The following is a 17,525-nucleotide window of genomic DNA, read 5'->3' on the forward strand; positions in this document are numbered from 1 at the left end:
GGGGGAATCGAAGGGCCCGTTGGTTTGGAGGGGAAGAGAGGGAGGTGTTTTGCGCAGCAGTGGCGGCAGAAGACTAAAAGGCTATCGTCTCTCGGAAACAGTCGCAATGGAACAAGCATATAGGCGGCCATGGATTATAATAAATACAGCGTCCTTTTAATGATTACGAAAATTGAAGATTTTAATGCCTACACAGGAGTCACGATTAGGCATTTCATTGTGTATTCAATGATAAGGATTGCAGTTTTGTGAGTGAGCCCGGCAATGTCCTTCCCTACTTACCCTCTTGGCATTCTTTCTCATAAGCAAGTGACACATGGTCACTTGTTTCCTATCTTGTATTTCTTTCGACTAAATGTCAACTTGAGGAGGTAGTTTCCGTTTTTTGGGTCCTTGTAGCAAAAAGGCTCAACAAAACAACGCGACAATTACCAGAACTCGTACTGCTTGCTAACACAGTGGTTTGAATTTAGGACGAAATATGAGAAGAGCGATTAAAGGTAATAAGTAAACAACTTGCTCGACCATGTGCAAGCTTTTACTTTCGCTTCCAGGTCAATCCACGCTGCGGGTCTCCCTCGCCGAACGGCAACGGATCGAGCTGTGTCGAGGCATCTTCCGCTAGAAGCGTTCAAAATCAAAGTCTGGAGCCTCGTGCCTGTCAAAAATGGCCGAAGCTCCTCCAGGGCCAACTTTCTACGGTTCGCAAAAGCCAGTTCCCATCACACCACCTGGGCAATCCCCAGGATTGGGTCTCCCGCCACCTGCGTTCCCACCTACCGAAGGTGTACCTGGTGCTCCTCCCCCAGATTCTTTCACGCCATCTCGGACACCCCCCGGTCTGCTTCCCCCGGCATCGGCCGCGCCAACTCAGCAGCACCCAAGTTTTCTACCCCCGTCTTCGGCAACGCCAACTCAGCAACCTCGCGGTCCTCCTCTTGCGTCGTCGTCCTCGACGTCTTTTGAAGCCCTTCGCGTCCAGCCACCACAAGAGAACTCTGCGCCAGCCGCGCCAACGGTGACAGGGAGCAGCCAGCAGGAGCAGCAGCAACTGCAACAGGACGGGGCCGACACCAGAGACACTGTGCGAGGGGAGCCATCCGAGTCTGCCAAGGAGTACGTGTCAGCGGTCAAGGCGTACGAGCAACAGGTGGGGCCAAACATTGTACGAGGCAAGATGTACATCGAGAGCCTGCCTGCGTATACTGTGCCGCCTGAGCAGAGGTTCTCTACGCAGAACGTTGCGCCGGAAATGGCACCGGGTGTGACGCCCGAACCGGGGTGCGGGTACAACAGAGCAATGGGCGTGGGGCCGGGTCACCCCTGCGGATACGGCAGGGGCATGCCCATGTACGGCGGCTACGACAAAGGGGGTAGGCTGATGGACGGAGGCTACGAAGACGCGGGTAGGCCAATGATTGGCTGCAACGGCCAGCCAATTGCCACTGAACACCGAGAGATGTTTAGAGAGTTCGCGGAAATGGACACAGCGCTGACGTTTGTGGAGCTCGCCCAAACGTGGCCTCAAAAGAAAAGGCTGATGAAAATGGGAGGCCGCTTAGAAGATAGTATCAACGTTCCCCCAAATTATGAGGAATTAATGGTTCCGTCCGGCCGCGGGTACGCCGGACCGCCCATTTGGAGGCGTGGTAGTTTTGAAAGATCAGTGAACGTTCCAGGGGGCTTCGAAAGGCAGCCCACGCCTGGATACCGCAAGCCGATGCGACATCCTCCCGATTACGGTGGGCCGATACTTCGCTACGACCGTACACCAGATCGCTATGACCGCTCAGGGGATCGCTACGACCGTTCTCCTGATCGCTACGATGGTCCACCGCCAAACGCGAGGCATTACGGAGGACGTGCTTACTTTGGTGAGAATTGGCAACGCGTAAGGGAAGACTATGAGCAGCCGAGGAGGGCCGTGTCAAAGCTGCCGCAGAAAAGGGCGTCGGACCTGTTACGCAAGATACGGGAGGATATCGATGAGCATTGCGCAGAGAGAATGTTTCCACAAACATACGGTGAAGTTGCCGGCTATGAAACTGGTGAAAAAAAGGAACGTACGGTCACGGGCGGCAATCTACCGGAGAGTTGGACAACGTCCCTGCAAAACTTCCGCGAGGATGAGGGTGTATCCAGAAAAGCTTGGCTCACACGCTCGCCAAATCGGCGCTTGCGGGATGACTACGACGACCCGAAGGGAAGCTCGTCGCCACAGCGAGATCCCTCGAGGAGGCGGAAGGAGTCATCTTCTTCGTCTTCATCCTCGGACGGCAAATCGCGACGTTCGCGCACTACTCGGCGACGCAAGGATGATTCTACCAAAAGCTTTAAGTCTCGGTCGAAAAGACGGTCTAAATCTAAGACTAAAAGGTCGTCTTCGTCTTCGAACTCTTCCTCGTCACGCGGCAGAAGACGTGGCAAGGACAAATCCGCGAAGAAAAAGGCCTCCTCATCTTCCTCCAGTTCTTCTTCGGACGGTCGACGAGGGAAGAAAAAAGGCAAAGGGGTTGAGTTCAAACGAAGCGTCACCGGGCGGATGTCATCCGAAGCACAGAACGAACTGGAAAACATTCGTAAACGCGTCGAGGTGGTGGTGGAATCCCTCAGCTCCAGACGGGGTGGAAACGGCTGCCCTTTCCTCAACATGCTGGGTGTACAGCCGCGTGAATTGGAAGGCCTTCAGAGACCGCCAACGAGGAATGCCACCGAGGCGCTTCCGACGTACGGGGTCGAAGAGAGGCGCCGCGCGCGAAATTTGAACGGCGAGATGGGGGCGTACAACGGCGTCTCGAGGTCGGCGTCGAGGAACTTAGGCGGCGGGTTGGTGGCGAACAGCGGCGTCTCCACGCCGACATTGAGGAACTTTAGCCCCGAGGGGGAAGGCTTCAACGACGTCGTCCACAGTCCGCCATCGAGAAGCTTTGGCAGACCGGCGCAGCGGACTTCTTTCCGTGGATGTGTGTACAGATACGAAAGCCAGCCATAGGCATTCAACAGGGATTAAAAAAATTCCAACTGGCCTACTTGTATTGGTTGAATATTTATCGCAACCTCTTTCAAGTGCGTTTGGTACCATGCTGTATCCTGGACAATGCTACTACAGGTAAACCTCGATGGAACAAACCTCCATGTAACGAAGTCCTGGATTTAACGAAGTTTTTCAATTGCCAATTTCCACCTTCATTGAAGCCCGTGCGTTTGCGACTTTTATGTAACGAAGGAGTTGCGACGGTCAACCCGGATGTGATGAATTCGCATACGCTGATGACTCGAGGTGTCTTGCCCTTCCGAAAAATTGGCTGGCGAAATGCACTAGTTTGGCGAATTTCATCAGCACCGCAATCTTTCGTGCGTTTCCACGTGTGAGCGCGGTGTCGTTCAGGTGCTATGCCTGCCTGTCGGCGTGTTGTCGCGTTCGTCCCCTGATATCTGCGTTGTGGGGTCGCGCATGATTTCTGCTGTCTGAACACGAACAGATTTGTATTAGATGCAATGCATCTCTTTAACTCGCCTTGTCCCGCGTCGTTGTCGCGGCGTAGTCCGCATCCCTCCCCCATTCTCCTCGCTGCGGCAGCTGCGCGCTCCACCGCTCTCACCGCAGCGCCATCTGTGCGTCAGCGCGGTCAGCGCGCAGCTTGCGCTCGGCTGCGCTCGCTCCCGTCGCCGTGCAGCTGTGCGTTAGCGCGCAGCCTGCGCTCGGTAAAAATTTACACCATCTTCCCGCGAGGGGAACCATGGGGTAGATGCGACGCATCGGGGGTAAACATGCTGCGTAGATAGGATACACAACAACAGCAATCCACACGCTGACATCGCTAACATAACGGAAACGCAACGGCAATCCCCGATGCGTTGCATCTACCCCATGGTTCCCCTCGCGGGAAGATGGTGTAAATTTTTTTGAAGACAAGCTCGCAATATTAAATGCCGTCTCCGCATGCGAGAAAAAAGAACGCTACCGCCCGGTACAGTGTCCTAGCTAGCTTCCCTTCAAGAATTTTGACTACAGAAACGAGCATGAAGTTCGCGAAAAGGTGCCCGTTCAGCACTATTTTGGTTCCTGAAACGCTTTCAGGAACCGAAAAGTATCAAAAAGCAAAAGTGATACTCAGTTACGTTTGTGAATTCAGGAGCCGTGTAGTACGCAGTTTTTCGGGTGAAATATATCCTTGAACATGGGTGGGTTCAGCATAACTGATGCCTAGCATATTCGTTTCGTTTCTGCTTCATTTCCGCGAGCTTTAACTCAAAACCTGCATGTAACGAAGAGCTGAATGTAACAAAAACAATGCGATTTTTTGTCAACTTCGTTATATCCAGGTTTAAGTGTACCGCACTTCACGGTAATTTCATTTCGCCCCTTGCATTGGTCAATGCACTGGCCTAGAAGCCTCTGGTACCAGTTAAGGTCTGGCTTCTTTAAATCATTGCTTTGTGCCACTTAAATTCAATCAATTTTCCCGCCATAAGGGCATGGTAGTGTAACAACGGTAGCCATCATAGCATCATTGCAAAAAAACTTGTTCTGCTTCCGCATACCACGAAGAAATTTTGTGGCCAAAATAGCTGCCATTCCTTGCACACCTGATTAATTGTGGCGTATAGCCCACTACGGAAAAATCTGCGTGCAATGCTAGGGTTGAATGGAAAATCCGCAGACCGCCAGGGTAGGCGGATGGCAACCGAGGTGCGGGGCTGCAGAACAGGGGCTAAAACTTGTGGTTTTAGGATTGAGTTCTGTAGAAGACGCAGGAACTTGGTGGAGGGATGACACGATTAAGAATTGTGGAGAAAGCGGGTTCGGACAGCGCAGTGTTAGAGCCGCCTATACAACCTAATGCGGGGAAGGGGAAGTAGAGGGGACTGAAATTATAGAGCAGAGTCATATAGAGAACTGGTCAAGAATAAAAAAATTCACAGCATATCCACGGGGTGAATGATGATGAGTGGGCGAAGCTCCTGAGGGGAAATCATCGGTAAAACCGTGACTCTTCAGTGAAAGTTCGCCCACTACATCTGTGTCCGAACGTAACGCCTAGAAAGTCTCGCTTAAACCGCGCGTTGGCACCTTGGGGCTGAGCTCGCCTGATGCGTTTTGCAGACGCCTCACGAGCTCTCACTGCATCGGGGTCTGCCTGCCGATACGCGCGCTTTCTCGCCGCTTCCCATTCTCTGACGTTTTGGAGATCCTCTTTGCGCCGCAGCCGTGCCGCTTCGCGTACGGCAGGGTCCTCGCGCCGTTGCCGTGACGCTTGGGCCTCTCGTTCTCGAACGCTGGGATGTTGGCGGCGTTGTCGCGCAGCTTCACGGAGCGCTTCTGCCTCGCGGGCTCGCACATCTGCAGCCTTATCCATCGGGCGACTCCGAGCGCGCGCCAACAGCGAACGGATTTTATTACAACGCTCCCCGCCATCTAGTAAACAATCCAAGAACTAAACTAGAGGTAGCCACGCCATCTAGTAAACAATCCAATCGCATCTTTTCATCATATACAAGTACCGCCATCTAGTAAACAATCCAAGAACTAAACTAGAGGTAGCCACGTCATCTAGTAAACAATCCAAGAACTAAACTAGAGGTGGCTACATACATACGTCGAGGATGGACAGACCCATGCCCTAAGGAGCTTCGCCCCTAAAAAAAGGCAAAGACAGTCCGGGTACATCAGTCACTCAGGTGGTCCGGTTACAGCCGCTATATGACGCCGGTCGTTGTAAGGTAATGGATCTGGCTTGGATGCCCAGATATCTCTGGTTTCCAGGGCTAAGACAGCACAGTTGTCACATGCTCTCCTTGAATCAGGGACCACTCCCAGATAATTTAGCTCAAATTAGTCAGTTTTTAACATGAAGGTGTGTTATTCCTGGATACACCAGGATTTGACAAATGTCATATCCGTCTCGGAAAGGACGCCAGTACAATGAAGCAAGCGGCCTGTAGAGGGTGCACCCCTGCACACAGCGTCTTCTTGCGGGGAAGCAACCCTTAGTACTAAAGAGTATGTTATACTTAGGGTTGTTCATTTTCGGGTTTTATATTTTAACACGAAAGTGTTTTACACCGGGATACACCAAGGTTTCCCTGACGTAATATCCGTCATGGAAATGACGCCAATACACCTTTGGCGAAGCGACCCGCCAGCAGGACGTCACTCTGCAAGCACATTCACAAGACAGGCGCCGACCCGCAAATCATGGTCAGCTGCAGATTATGCGGCACATTTCACTTTCGTGTTTCACCGTTTTCTACGACAGTGGAATCAGAGTTTTTTTTCAGCAAAACAACACAGCAGGTAAAATTGTTGTAAGGTGTTTATTCAACAAGAGGGCGTGAGGCCTTCTGGGGCCTCGTTGCTTATTCTAGCAGAGGGTTGGGGGCTCAGATTTCGACGGGCTCGCACTTCTCGGGCACGCGCACCTTCTCCTCAAGCGTGACCGGGTAAGTGGACGGAAGGACGCCGAGGGTGCCGAGCTCGCGGACCTTGCGGGTCCATTCCTTGAGCTCGGGGTGCTTGCGGTTCAGGCAGGTGAAGCCCACGGTCAGCTGGGAGCTGCCCTGGGTCTTGCGGCACTCGCTCTTGCACGTGGGCACGGGGAAGACGCTGAAGCAGACCTCGCCCTTGCGGTCGCGCAGGATGGTGCGGTTCTGGAAGCACTTGCTCTCTGCGCACACAACGGCACGACGACACGTCACCGCTTCACTCTCGTTACCAAGACAGACATTTCTGAAGGCAGTAGTGCATTTCAACATGAACAGGACTTAATCGACCAGATTTAGGGGAAATCCCCAGAGTAGAGTAAGTTTCTGCGAAGGAAAGTTTGACATCCACGTCAATGCAGCAATACGGCTACAAAGGAACGCTATAGAGCGTTCTGAGAAACTTTGCGGTTGAAAAAAATTCGTCCTTGTCCTTCGCAGAAACTTACTCCACCTTGGGGATTTCCCCTACGTCTGGTCGATTAACACCTGCCCATCACTTCAAGTTGTTGATCAATTTGCTCTCGCGCTACAAAGGACTAACCTCCTGGTTAGCTCAGTTGGTAGAGCGACTGCTCCGGTTAAGTGGTGGTCCCAGGTTCGAATCCTGGACCAGGGTGAATTTTTCAACTGCGAAGTTTCTCAGAAAGCTGTATAGCTTTCCTCTGTAGCCGTATGGCTGCATTGAGGTGGATGTCAAACTTTCGTTCGCACGATCAGGACTTCGAAGAACTAACTGCGTGAAGGTTGAGAACAACTTTTTTATTCCGGAGTGCGAAATACGGCTGCACGAGTCTTGGTAATACAAGTGCAAGACAGCTCCACCTACTATATATTACCCAATGTGGGAGGTCTGGGATAAAAGTGCTTCCACAGAATCTTTTGTTTTGGTTTTCTCCGGTTCAAATCGAATTTAATAATTTGTCGGATCAGTAGAAGCCTAGAGCAAACCTTGTTGTTCTACCTTTGCGAGCACTTTCTTGCATTGCTTATTTTGTTACGCCATCTTCCAAGCGAGGTATGCAACAGTAAGATTTGACCAAAGAAACAATTCGGTTTACCGAATGGCTATTTTGTCCTGATCTTTATGTAAGCTTTGGTAAATATAGTGATATCTAGGCAGAGATACAGCAAATATTCAGTAAAGATGTGAGAATATGTTTTCAACTGAAAGATAGCAAGGCTTGACAGTTTGGGTGTAGTAGTGTTGCGGTTGTAAAGATAGTTTAATGGCGTCCGCTTACGCCATTAAAAAAAGACGTCGGTTCGATTCCCGGCCGCGGAGGCCGCTTTTCTGGTGGAGGCGAAAAGCAAAAACGCCCGCGTGTACGAGATTTCGGCGCACGTCAAAGATCCCCAGGTGGTCAAAATTAATCCGGAGCCCTCCACTACGGCGCGCCTCATCGCCTGCGTTGCGTCGGCGCGTTAAACCCTACAATCAATCAATCAATCCGCTTACGCTAAGGCAACCTACTTTGGTAGAAAGTCAGGATAGCGTAGTCCTTCGTCTAATTGTCGGGGTCAAGTCCCTGCCTTTCTTGGCACGTGGTGTCAGAAGCTACTACCTAGATTCGGAATAAAACGCTTGTGTAAGAACACAAGCTTCATTTGTTGCTAAATAAATTGTTTGATGTCTGTGAACCTAACATGGTTCATGCTGCGAGATTTTAGTACCCGAGAAAAAATAGAAGTTGTTTTACATAAAATAATGAACATCCGTAATTTTCTTCGCTGTTTTAAATTCTAAAATTTATCCTAGCTACCATTCAATTATTTTTCAGCTAATGACCACATGATATGTAACAAGCCACTGTTCCATTCCATAAGCTGCATTTGTGGACAAAACGTTAGCTGCATTTGTTGACGAAACATTAGCTGTATTGCCTTCTTTATTTCCTGATCCCCGGCGTATAACCCTGAATAGTATGTTTACGGTTGTAAGCCTCAGTGAATTATAACTTGACCTCGAATGGCTTTAAAAGGCGTTTAGGTAGGCGTTCGGGTTTACTGATACACTGGGTAGGCAAACACTTGCCAGAAGTGAGACAGTAATTGGAAGGAATTTGTATTTAGTATAGACAGTGCCCAGCAGTGAAGGCGCCGCGATCTCAGTGTCGCGGTAAAAAAATGATGGTTTACCTTCAAAGTGGAGGAAGGACTCGTACGGGTAGCGATGCTCGCTGGGATACTGGTGGTGGCTGGGGTACTGGTGGTGGCTGGGGTACTGGTGCTGGCTGGGGTACTGGTGGTGGCTAGGGTACTGGTGGTGGCTGGGGTACTGGTGGTGGCTGGGGTATTGGTGGTGGCTGGGGTACTGGTGGTGGCTAGGGTACTGGTGGTGGCTGGGGTACTGGTGGTGGCTGGGGTACTGGTGCTGGCTGGGGTACTGGTGGTGGCTAGGGTACTGGTGGTGGCTGGGGTACTGGTGGTGGCTGGGGTATTGGTGGTGGCTGGGGTACTGGTGGTGGCTAGGGTACTGGTGCTGGCTGGGGTACTGGTGGTGGCTTGGGTACTGGTGGTGGCTGGGGTACTGGTGGTGGCTGGGGTAGTGGTGCTGGCTGGGGTACTCGCGCGTATACTTGGGCTCGCTCGGGTACTCCTCCTCGCTAGGGTACACTGTTGAGTGCTTGCGCTCCTTAGGGTAATATCCCTCAGCCTTGTAGCCCGGCGCGGGGTACCTCAGCTCCTCGAGGTAGCGGAGAGGGTAAGGCAGCGTGACAAGGGGAACCCTGCACTCGGGAAGGCCAAAGCCATAGCTGGCCACGAACTCGGTGAAGTTGTGCACAACCTTGTTGGAAGGAGTCACAAACTCGTAGTAAGGCTCGTTGTCGAAGTTGCTGCAGAGACCGCAGGTCTTGCCCTGGTACAGGGGGTTCACCTGTGGGAGAAAGGTTGAAAAAATTGTATTGCCGGTCTGTCCCAGAACGCGAATACGTAGCCGCCACGACTGAGGTAATAGTAGCAATATGCTACTTAAGTATTCAATACAGAAACCGATACCACCGGCAGGCGTCCAGCCTCGCCTTACATATTAAAAATCGACACGTCGTATTTGGTTCTTTCTTCTTTTCTTTCTTTTACTGAAAGGGAAATTGAGATTGTCAGCATAAGAGAGTTCGAATCATTAATAGCATCTCCTGCCTGCTGTCGAACCGCACTAACAAGGGTTACGTTTTAGTAAAGAACAATAGCCGGGGGCGTGGATGAAGAAACTGACCCAGACGAAGAAGTTGACACCGTCGAACAGGAGCTTGAAGGTCTTGAGCGTGTTGGTGAGCTCGACAACTGGCGGGTCGTGGGGTCCGCTGGTGGGGTACACCGTGAGGAGGAGTTTGCGGTCCCACTTGTAGGTCAGGACGAGGTCCTGGGTGGCGTTGGCCACGAACAGGGTGCCGTTCACGGTGACCATAACCTCGGCCTTGTAAAGGTCGGGAGGCGGCAGCTCCACCACGGTTTCACCAAGCTGGACGCGGAGACTCTGCAGAGGGCAGCACGATGCACATAGGACGTCAGAAACGCTCCTGTTGACCCATGACCAAGTGCCGTAAGTGAGGCCTGCTTTCTTGTATCATGAATACCGCGCCTCAGTCTAAGCCATCCTGTCAGAATGACACCTAAGTAGAGCAGAGACCTAAACAGTGAGGTAGTATTTCTAACTGCACTTGTCACTAGAGGAAACTGTTGTCGCTGGGTGCTTTAAATATGGGGTTAATCGATCGATTATCAACCTAAGTTGTTGTTTGAGTTATTTTCCATCACAAGGAACTTTAAATGCTATCGCTTTAACCATATCTACAAGAAAACCGTTCTGGATGGCCTGAATAGGGCGCGGACAGAAGCAAAATGCTTATAGCTTCTTCGTTTTCGACAAACCTCTAAAGTCGTAACATGCTTCTATTTTTTACGAACATCATGTTCAACGTACGAGGGAAAACATTGACACATCTAATATCTGTTAGCTGTAATAATGTCTTCGATTGTGCTAACTAAAAAATGCCCTTACAACACTGAAGGTGACAATGTTTTTGGTGGTCATTTCCACTGTTTTACCAAGTTTTGTCCACATGCTGCGTGCACAAGTTAGTATTTTCCCCCTTTGAGCCCTGCTCATTTGCGGCATAAGGGGCCTTGCATAGAATGCAAAATTAATGGAAATCCATTGCCATGTGCTATTCATTTCTGTGCAGTCGATGCGCCTTGTGCATAATAACACTATGCCTCCCCATCACACCGGAAGCAGTGCTGCGGCGCCTAGGACGTAGCACAGACCCCGTTGGAATCACCGCATGGTACGACGAAGCACAGAGCTGTAATCCTTTTTTTCTATGGTAACAACTCCGACCAGGGGGGGAATCTCACTTTTATCTATGTCATGTCCGTTTCAAAGTGTTCGTTCCCAGCGAGCTCTGACTGGCTAAAAGCAGATAGTCGGGTGTGACGCCGCACAAGCAAGGCGGGGCGTCCGTTTCTGCGTACGTCATTGGCTAGAAGCCTCGCAAGTTCACTTACGTCACGACTGAAACGGGCGCTAAATGGACATTTTTAAGCGGGCAAACGGAGGATGTCGCCCCAGGCGAACTCCTCTGCTGGAACTTGTAGACATGCGGTTCCATACCTTGGTTCCGACAGTGAGGTCCAGAGGCTTGACGACGACGGCGAAGTCGTGCTTGTTGCTGCAGTCGCTGGTGGCCAGGTACTCGCAGTTGGGCTTCACGGCCAGGGGGAAGCTCACGTTGTCGTAGGTGCGCACGTAGTACTTGCCAACGCTGCACGGCTCTGCGAGAGGGAGAGAAAGTCGTCTTTAATGGCACTGGCAAGGAACTCCGGGCCGCCCTCCAGCAACTCGGTGCACAAAGCCACAAGCTGGAAGTCTTCCTGTTCCCAACGGGTCCGGACGCTTTCCGACGGGAGGTCTTCCAGCACCTCCTCAACTTTCTGGTTGTGACAGGACTAGTGCATCGTTTGTAGCCGTCGAGCCTTGGACGAGACGAACGCGATATAAACTGTGCCCCACTCACCTCCCTCTTCCCTCTCTCTCTCTTCCTATCCTTTGAAACCCCCTTCCCTTCCCTGGACGGGGTTGTATGAGGGTGAACTCCCCGTTGAGTTCAACAATACCCCCTGTTATTTTCTCTTCCCTGCTTTCATAATAACTTACCACCACCAAGGTTATCCTGGAAAAGGCACCCAGCATGCTACCCCATAGGTATAAAAAATGACTGATATATGATCGTGATGAATATGATGATGATGTGCGTGCTTGCGTAAATTTGTTTAGAAACACTGATTAAGTCCTATACTTCGCTGAAAAGTCAATAGAGCTTTTTTCGCGTGGGGTGCTCGTTTAGAATCTGACCAGGGACCTAACGCGTCACTTAGTTTCAACATTTCAGAGATAGAATGGCCCAAGGACATTAAGAGAAGCGTTCTAAATGCAGAATACTGCGCACATTCCCATATGACGCGCTTGATGTCCTCGCGCATGTCAAATAGTGTACAAGGGGGGAAAATGGCCTGTTCAAAATTGAGTCGAAAGTGTCTCGTGTAAGCGAAATTTAGCTGAGCGGCCGCCAGGGGGCGCCGAGTAGCACGAACGAGCAAACATCGGCTCCTACTTCTTTGAATGATTTCAGTCCGAAAATTACGCGATTGATGGCGCTATCTTCCTGCATTCTGTTTTTGGTCGTAATGCAATTCTTCCTTGTAGCCTGAGCGAGAACCTCGTCCTCACTAGATCATTTTCTAATCGATGCTGCTCACTTCCCATCACTTAGTGTGAAGGTTTTCACATTATTATATGGCCGTTCTTAGCTTATCTAGGTTTTCTGTTTAGTTACTTGGTCAAGCCCCGCGTTTTTGGCGAAAGCCGAGTACACACATTTTTTTTTAATTTTACTTGACAGGTGAGCTACGACGTAGCCGATGAAGTACCCGGAAGGTGTAACCCTAGCAGGTGTGGGGAGTACGGTCGGCTGACCTGTGGAGCACTCAAATTCAATCTAAATGAAATGTCATTCATGAGCATGAGAGAATCACAAAGTGGCAGTCTGTGGACAATGTGTTGTATGATAGGGCGAAGGTTGATGAGTAGAGTAGGGTAGAAGGTAGAATAAACCTAGAGTAAATGTAGAGTAGAAGGTAGATTAACCGTTGAGGAGTAAGCTTCATACTCTCGCTTTCAAGGTGCCCCGGCACCACCAACTCCTGCTCCGCGTATTGCGCTGTTGCGCGAAATCAAGCTGAGCGTATTGTGCTGTTGCGCGAAATCAAGCTGATCTGTGGAACTCTCAAATTCAGTCTAAATGAAATGTCATTCACGACAATGACAGAATCACAGAGTGGCAGTCTGTGGACAATGTGTTGTAGGATAGGGCGAAGGTAGATGAGTAGAGTAGAGTAGAAGGTAGATAAACGTAGAGTAAACGTAGAGTAGAACATAGAGTAAACTTAGAGTAAACGTAGAGTAGAAGGTAGTGTAAACACAGACTAAACGTAGAGTAGAAGGTAGAGTACGTGTAGAGGAGTCAACTCCTGCTCCGCGCATTGTGCTGTTGCGCGAAATCAAGCTCTGGTGGCGGAGGATAGTGGGTTAGGGGACGGTAAGCAAACCGCAGGCGTGCTCATAACCTCGCATATAAGCACGAGCCGTGGGTGATGTGGACGGCACAGGGAGGTGATAAAAGCGTAAGTGCACTCACGGTACGGGTAGTCGTCGAGGAGCGAGTGCTTGAGGCGGTCGAAGGCGGAGAGAAGAAGGTTGGGCACGACGTACTTGGACACCTCGAGCTTGTCGACGACGACCTTCTCACCGGGGAGGACGAGCTCGCCGAAGGCCAGGGTGGTGTAGGGGTTGACCTCGGTCTTGTTCAGCCTGACCACCACCTCGTAGTCCTCGGTCTCGCTCAAAGGCAGGGCGTAGAAGGACACGTACGGGTACAGCTTGAACTTGAGCAGGGACAGGGCCTTGAGGGCGAAGCTCTTGACCTTGGGGCTCAGCTGAAGGGGAGAGAAGGAATGGTTTGTGAACTGCTCGTTGCGCGTTGCACCTCTACAATGTAATAACCGGTTTATAAATGAGCCGATCGGCTGAGATAAAGGGCGGACGGTAAATTAATCAGGTCTGTAGCCTCCGTGGTGTTCATAAGGACGCAGGTTGACTGCTCTGCACGGAATGAAATTAATGCGGGCTGACCTCTCGCTCCGCGATGTCGTGGAGTGAACGGGAGCTTCAGCGTTGTGTGCATACAGCTGGCGTAACGCAGCTGCGGCCTTTTAGTTAACTGTTCTCCTCACTGGTTCGGCTAATGTGCGGTTCGGCTGTTTGTCCCTTTTATCTCGTGCCGCGTATGACGAGATAGACCCGCGGTGAATAGCCCAAATAATATTCGTGTATGCTTATTTCCTTTGTTAGTGACATAGCGCTCTTCGACGACGCGAAAGGCCGACTTCTGGTGCATCATTTTTGAATTGGGATAGTGACCGTACGTGTTTGAACGAGGAAAAGGGGGAGTGTATGGGGTAGGGCTCGTCGTACCTGCTGGGGCAGCTTGAAAGAGAGAACCTGGCGGTTGAGGTGGGCGTCGTAGATGGTCGCCAGGTAGCAGGCGAAGCTGACGGTGTTGCCGGCGTGCTGGTCGGCAAGACACTGAGGAACGAACCAGTGCAGCAGAGGGGTCTCGTCGTACGCGTGCAGGCCCAGGAGCTGTTCCTCGGTCTTGGTGGCGTTGTACTGCGAAGAGAAGACGCGTCAGCCGTCACTCAAAGCCATCAGTTTCGTCGCTAGCCATCAATATTTACCCATGGGCCGAAAGGGCAGACGGAGTTGCCCTACGGCACAAGCAGAGTTACTCTGGGCACAAGAGTCACCTGGCTAGGCTGTTGACGATAATTGAAGATGGGAGAAAAGAAGACAACGGAGGAACTGCTCTCCCGCCCCAGAGGAGAGTGATCATCGCGAGTCAGCGGTTGGGCGACAATGGTGCCGACAATGTTGGCCGACAATGGTGCCAACAAAAGGTTGGCCGGCAATGGTTCAAATAATGCGAAGTCAAATTTTAAACCAAGCTTTCAATTTTAAACAGAAAAAAAAAACGTTGACGCTCGAAAAATCGCTCTCGTATGATCGAATATGTTGTATAATCGCTCTTGTATAATTTTGTATAGTTAATCGGATAGCTCCCTAATACAGAGTTTTGAGTTACCGTAATGTCGCGCGTAAAACCCGTACCAAAGATGCGAAAATTTAGGGGTGAAATGGAGGTGCGGATTATATGCGAGGTATTTCCTTTGGTGCAACTTCACCGCAATGCGCGATGGGCTGTGATGCCCCTAAAGCAGTTATAGCAACTGAGCCACTGTTATCCCATTTTTGCACACACAGTTCAACAATATACCAATATAAAAAATGTATGCGGTAAGTTCTCTAGTTACGTAGTCAGCTAGGTAACTTTTTTTTGCATAAATTAATGAGTAATGTTGCCTGATTTGTAGCTTTGGTCCATTGTTTTATGTATAAAATAGGCAGGCAAAACACCGGGATATATTTTTTTATTAGCCGGCGGAAAGTGGGGGCGCGGGTTATATGCAGGGGCGGTTCTACGCGCGAAAATATGGTATGCTACTTTTCATATCCGTAATGTACCATAGGATGCGGATTGGCGAAAGCACGCGAATAAGCCGGAAAGAATGATGGGGCGAGACCGCAAGGATGTACTTACGTAGACGACGAAAGGAACCTGCTCCTGTCCGTAGGTAACGTAGAGGGTGGCATTCATCAGGTCGTTGCCCAGGTAAGAGGGGATGTACCAGAAGGGGCTCGGGCGCACGGGGTAGCTCACGTTAAGGTAGGCAGACACCTGTAACAAGAAAAGTGCACTTCATCAGCGCTTAATCTGTACAATGATGCTCTCTTTCAACCATTCGGACCGGGTGCAGCTTTGTGGCGCATCGCAGTTCTTTCAGTGGTGATTGCTCTAGTTATTCAGCGGAACGCATATTATTTTTGCACAGTATTATTGGGGGTGGAAAGCTTGCTTTATGCGCAGTCTCAAGTTTACCACAATGCGCGACCAGGCTGCAGAGCCATAGAAACTGATGATGATGATTGGGTTTTTATGGCGCAAGGCCGACTGAGGGCAAAGAGCGCCAAGAAAAAGTTGTTTTACGAGGGCGAAGCAATGCTTTTATGCGAAGCTTATGAAGCGCCTGATAGCGTCCGTCTGACCTTCAAGCAAGCGCCCCGTTCTCCGCGCTGACGGATGCACCACCGGCCACGCTTCGGCCACCGACAGAACCAATTCGTGGCGACGGCTGCGGCTTCCTCGGTGAAAGCGTTTCATCACTCGTTAGTTCCAGCGGCAGGGTCGCGAAGAGAGGCATAGATGAACAGTAATAGCGCGTGAAATCAGAAAATGATACAAGGCGCTGGCTACATCAGACTTTACCACAAGTTCGTCCCGCAGCGTCACTGCGCCGAGCAGCGTGTGTTTTTATTGCCGTGCAGTTGTGCGTCGCTGCGCGCTCTAGCACGAAAATCGACCTTTTATTCGACAAACTTGGTTTAACCGCGTTCAACCACGGCAATATTTTTGGGTATGTATCGTGCCCGAGACGCAAAACTCTTTCTTAGAGACAACCGCGACCCCCTCTCCAGAGTAATAAAATTTGCTAATGCCTTTCGCGCACATTCTGTGTCGCGTCTATGTTGTGAGGCAGAAAGCTTCGGTGGTCACCGCCTTCACAGAGCGGAATGGCTCCGCATTGTTTTGTCGTAGCGACACAAAAAGCAAGAGTGTAGCCGCGCCTGTCGACTTACCACGGGCTTAGTCTCAGTCTTGACATCCAGGAAGTACTTGTACACGGTCTGGTTGAGGGTGTGGAAGTAGGCGAGGTCGACCTTGGCGAATTTCTTCACGCTTCCGGCGTCCTTGGCCTTGAAGGTGACGTTGAGGAAGTGCTTGACCAGGGTGCCGTTGAAGGACTCGTAAAGGTACTCGGGGACGTACTCGGGGACGAGCTCCTCCACCTCCTCGGTGACCTCCTTCCTTTGAGTGGTTAGAAAAAACAAGCACCGAGTCAAGGACAGCGGAAACGTTTTACAAGCATGGCAACAGTGATGCAAAATATCGGCTTTCATACAGGCACTATAGTGAACTGTAATACTTGTTCACTCTACAGGCACCGCCCGAACAGGCACGGTTAAGAGAGCGGTTAGTAAAAGGAATACCGAAAGTAAGTCGGAGCGGTGCACTGAGAGTGTTTTTCTTTAGGACTGCTCCAGGAATACTTAATGTGCCGTCTACCGCAGTGTTTAGAGTAGCGGCACCTTTGTGAACGGTTCCAGGGTCGTTTGTCGAAATTATGAAGCAATAATTTATGGGAAGTGTTTCGCTGGGAGCGGTCGTTCGAGATGGTGTGGTATGGTTTCGTTCTCATCCTTCATATTAATAAATAAAATAAATAAAATTATTTGGACGGGCTATTGGGACCTATTTAAATGTATTGTCACAGAATACGATACATGCCTGGCTGCAGCGAAAACCTTCCCAAGGCATTTTTAGCGCCATTAGTGAATAGTACCTGGGAATTCTTCTGAGAGGTAAACCTTCGGGAAGGACGGTCCCGTTGTACTTCAATTTCGTTCGTATGTAGTTCCAAAGTACGGTTCGGGTTTTGGTGGAGGGGTCGGATTACTACGCTAGTTCAATGCCGGTGTATAGGAGTAGTGTGCGCGTAAAAGAAGGAGAGAGGTCAGAAGGATGCCTGCCTTAGCATGGAAGCGTGGAAGACGGTCTCAATGCCGTGTGTAAGGTATTTCGGCGCACGCCAATGCTTGTCGATCAGATTTCCTGATGCTGACGCGACGGAAGGCCAACATGTTGCTCACGATGGGAACACAAGCCTTTCTGCGCACTTGGAATTCATACGGAGCCAGCTTCGTCGTGCTTCTACCCCGGAAGCATTGATAAACGAATGGGAAGCAACCATTTCACCGTGTAGGAACGATGTTCGACTCGCGAAACGCAAAAAAGAAGAAACATTGC

General features: G+C 50.6%; 1 protein-coding gene across 1 annotated transcript in view; it reads right to left on the bottom strand.

The window, feature by feature from the left end:
- Positions 1-6,299: 6,299 nt before the first annotated feature.
- The window catches only part of LOC144163042 (uncharacterized), a 36,665-nt gene continuing 25,439 nt past the window's right edge, over positions 6,300-17,525 (bottom strand). The window contains exons 19-26 of the mRNA XM_077693826.1: positions 16,298-16,526; positions 15,201-15,338; positions 14,018-14,212; positions 13,182-13,479; positions 11,099-11,259; positions 9,701-9,961; positions 8,623-9,361; positions 6,300-6,668 (exon numbers count right to left, since the gene is read on the bottom strand). Coding sequence (XP_077549952.1) covers positions 6,385-6,668; positions 8,623-9,361; positions 9,701-9,961; positions 11,099-11,259; positions 13,182-13,479; positions 14,018-14,212; positions 15,201-15,338; positions 16,298-16,526 — 2,305 coding nt within the window. The 3' untranslated portion in view covers positions 6,300-6,384. The remainder of the gene's footprint in view (positions 6,669-8,622; positions 9,362-9,700; positions 9,962-11,098; positions 11,260-13,181; positions 13,480-14,017; positions 14,213-15,200; positions 15,339-16,297; positions 16,527-17,525) is intronic.

Source organism: Haemaphysalis longicornis, unplaced genomic scaffold (assembly GCF_048455015.1).
Source record: "Haemaphysalis longicornis isolate Haplotype H1 unplaced genomic scaffold, Haemaphysalis longicornis Haplotype H1 scaffold_12, whole genome shotgun sequence".
Lineage (NCBI taxonomy): Eukaryota > Metazoa > Arthropoda > Arachnida > Ixodida > Ixodidae > Haemaphysalis > Haemaphysalis longicornis.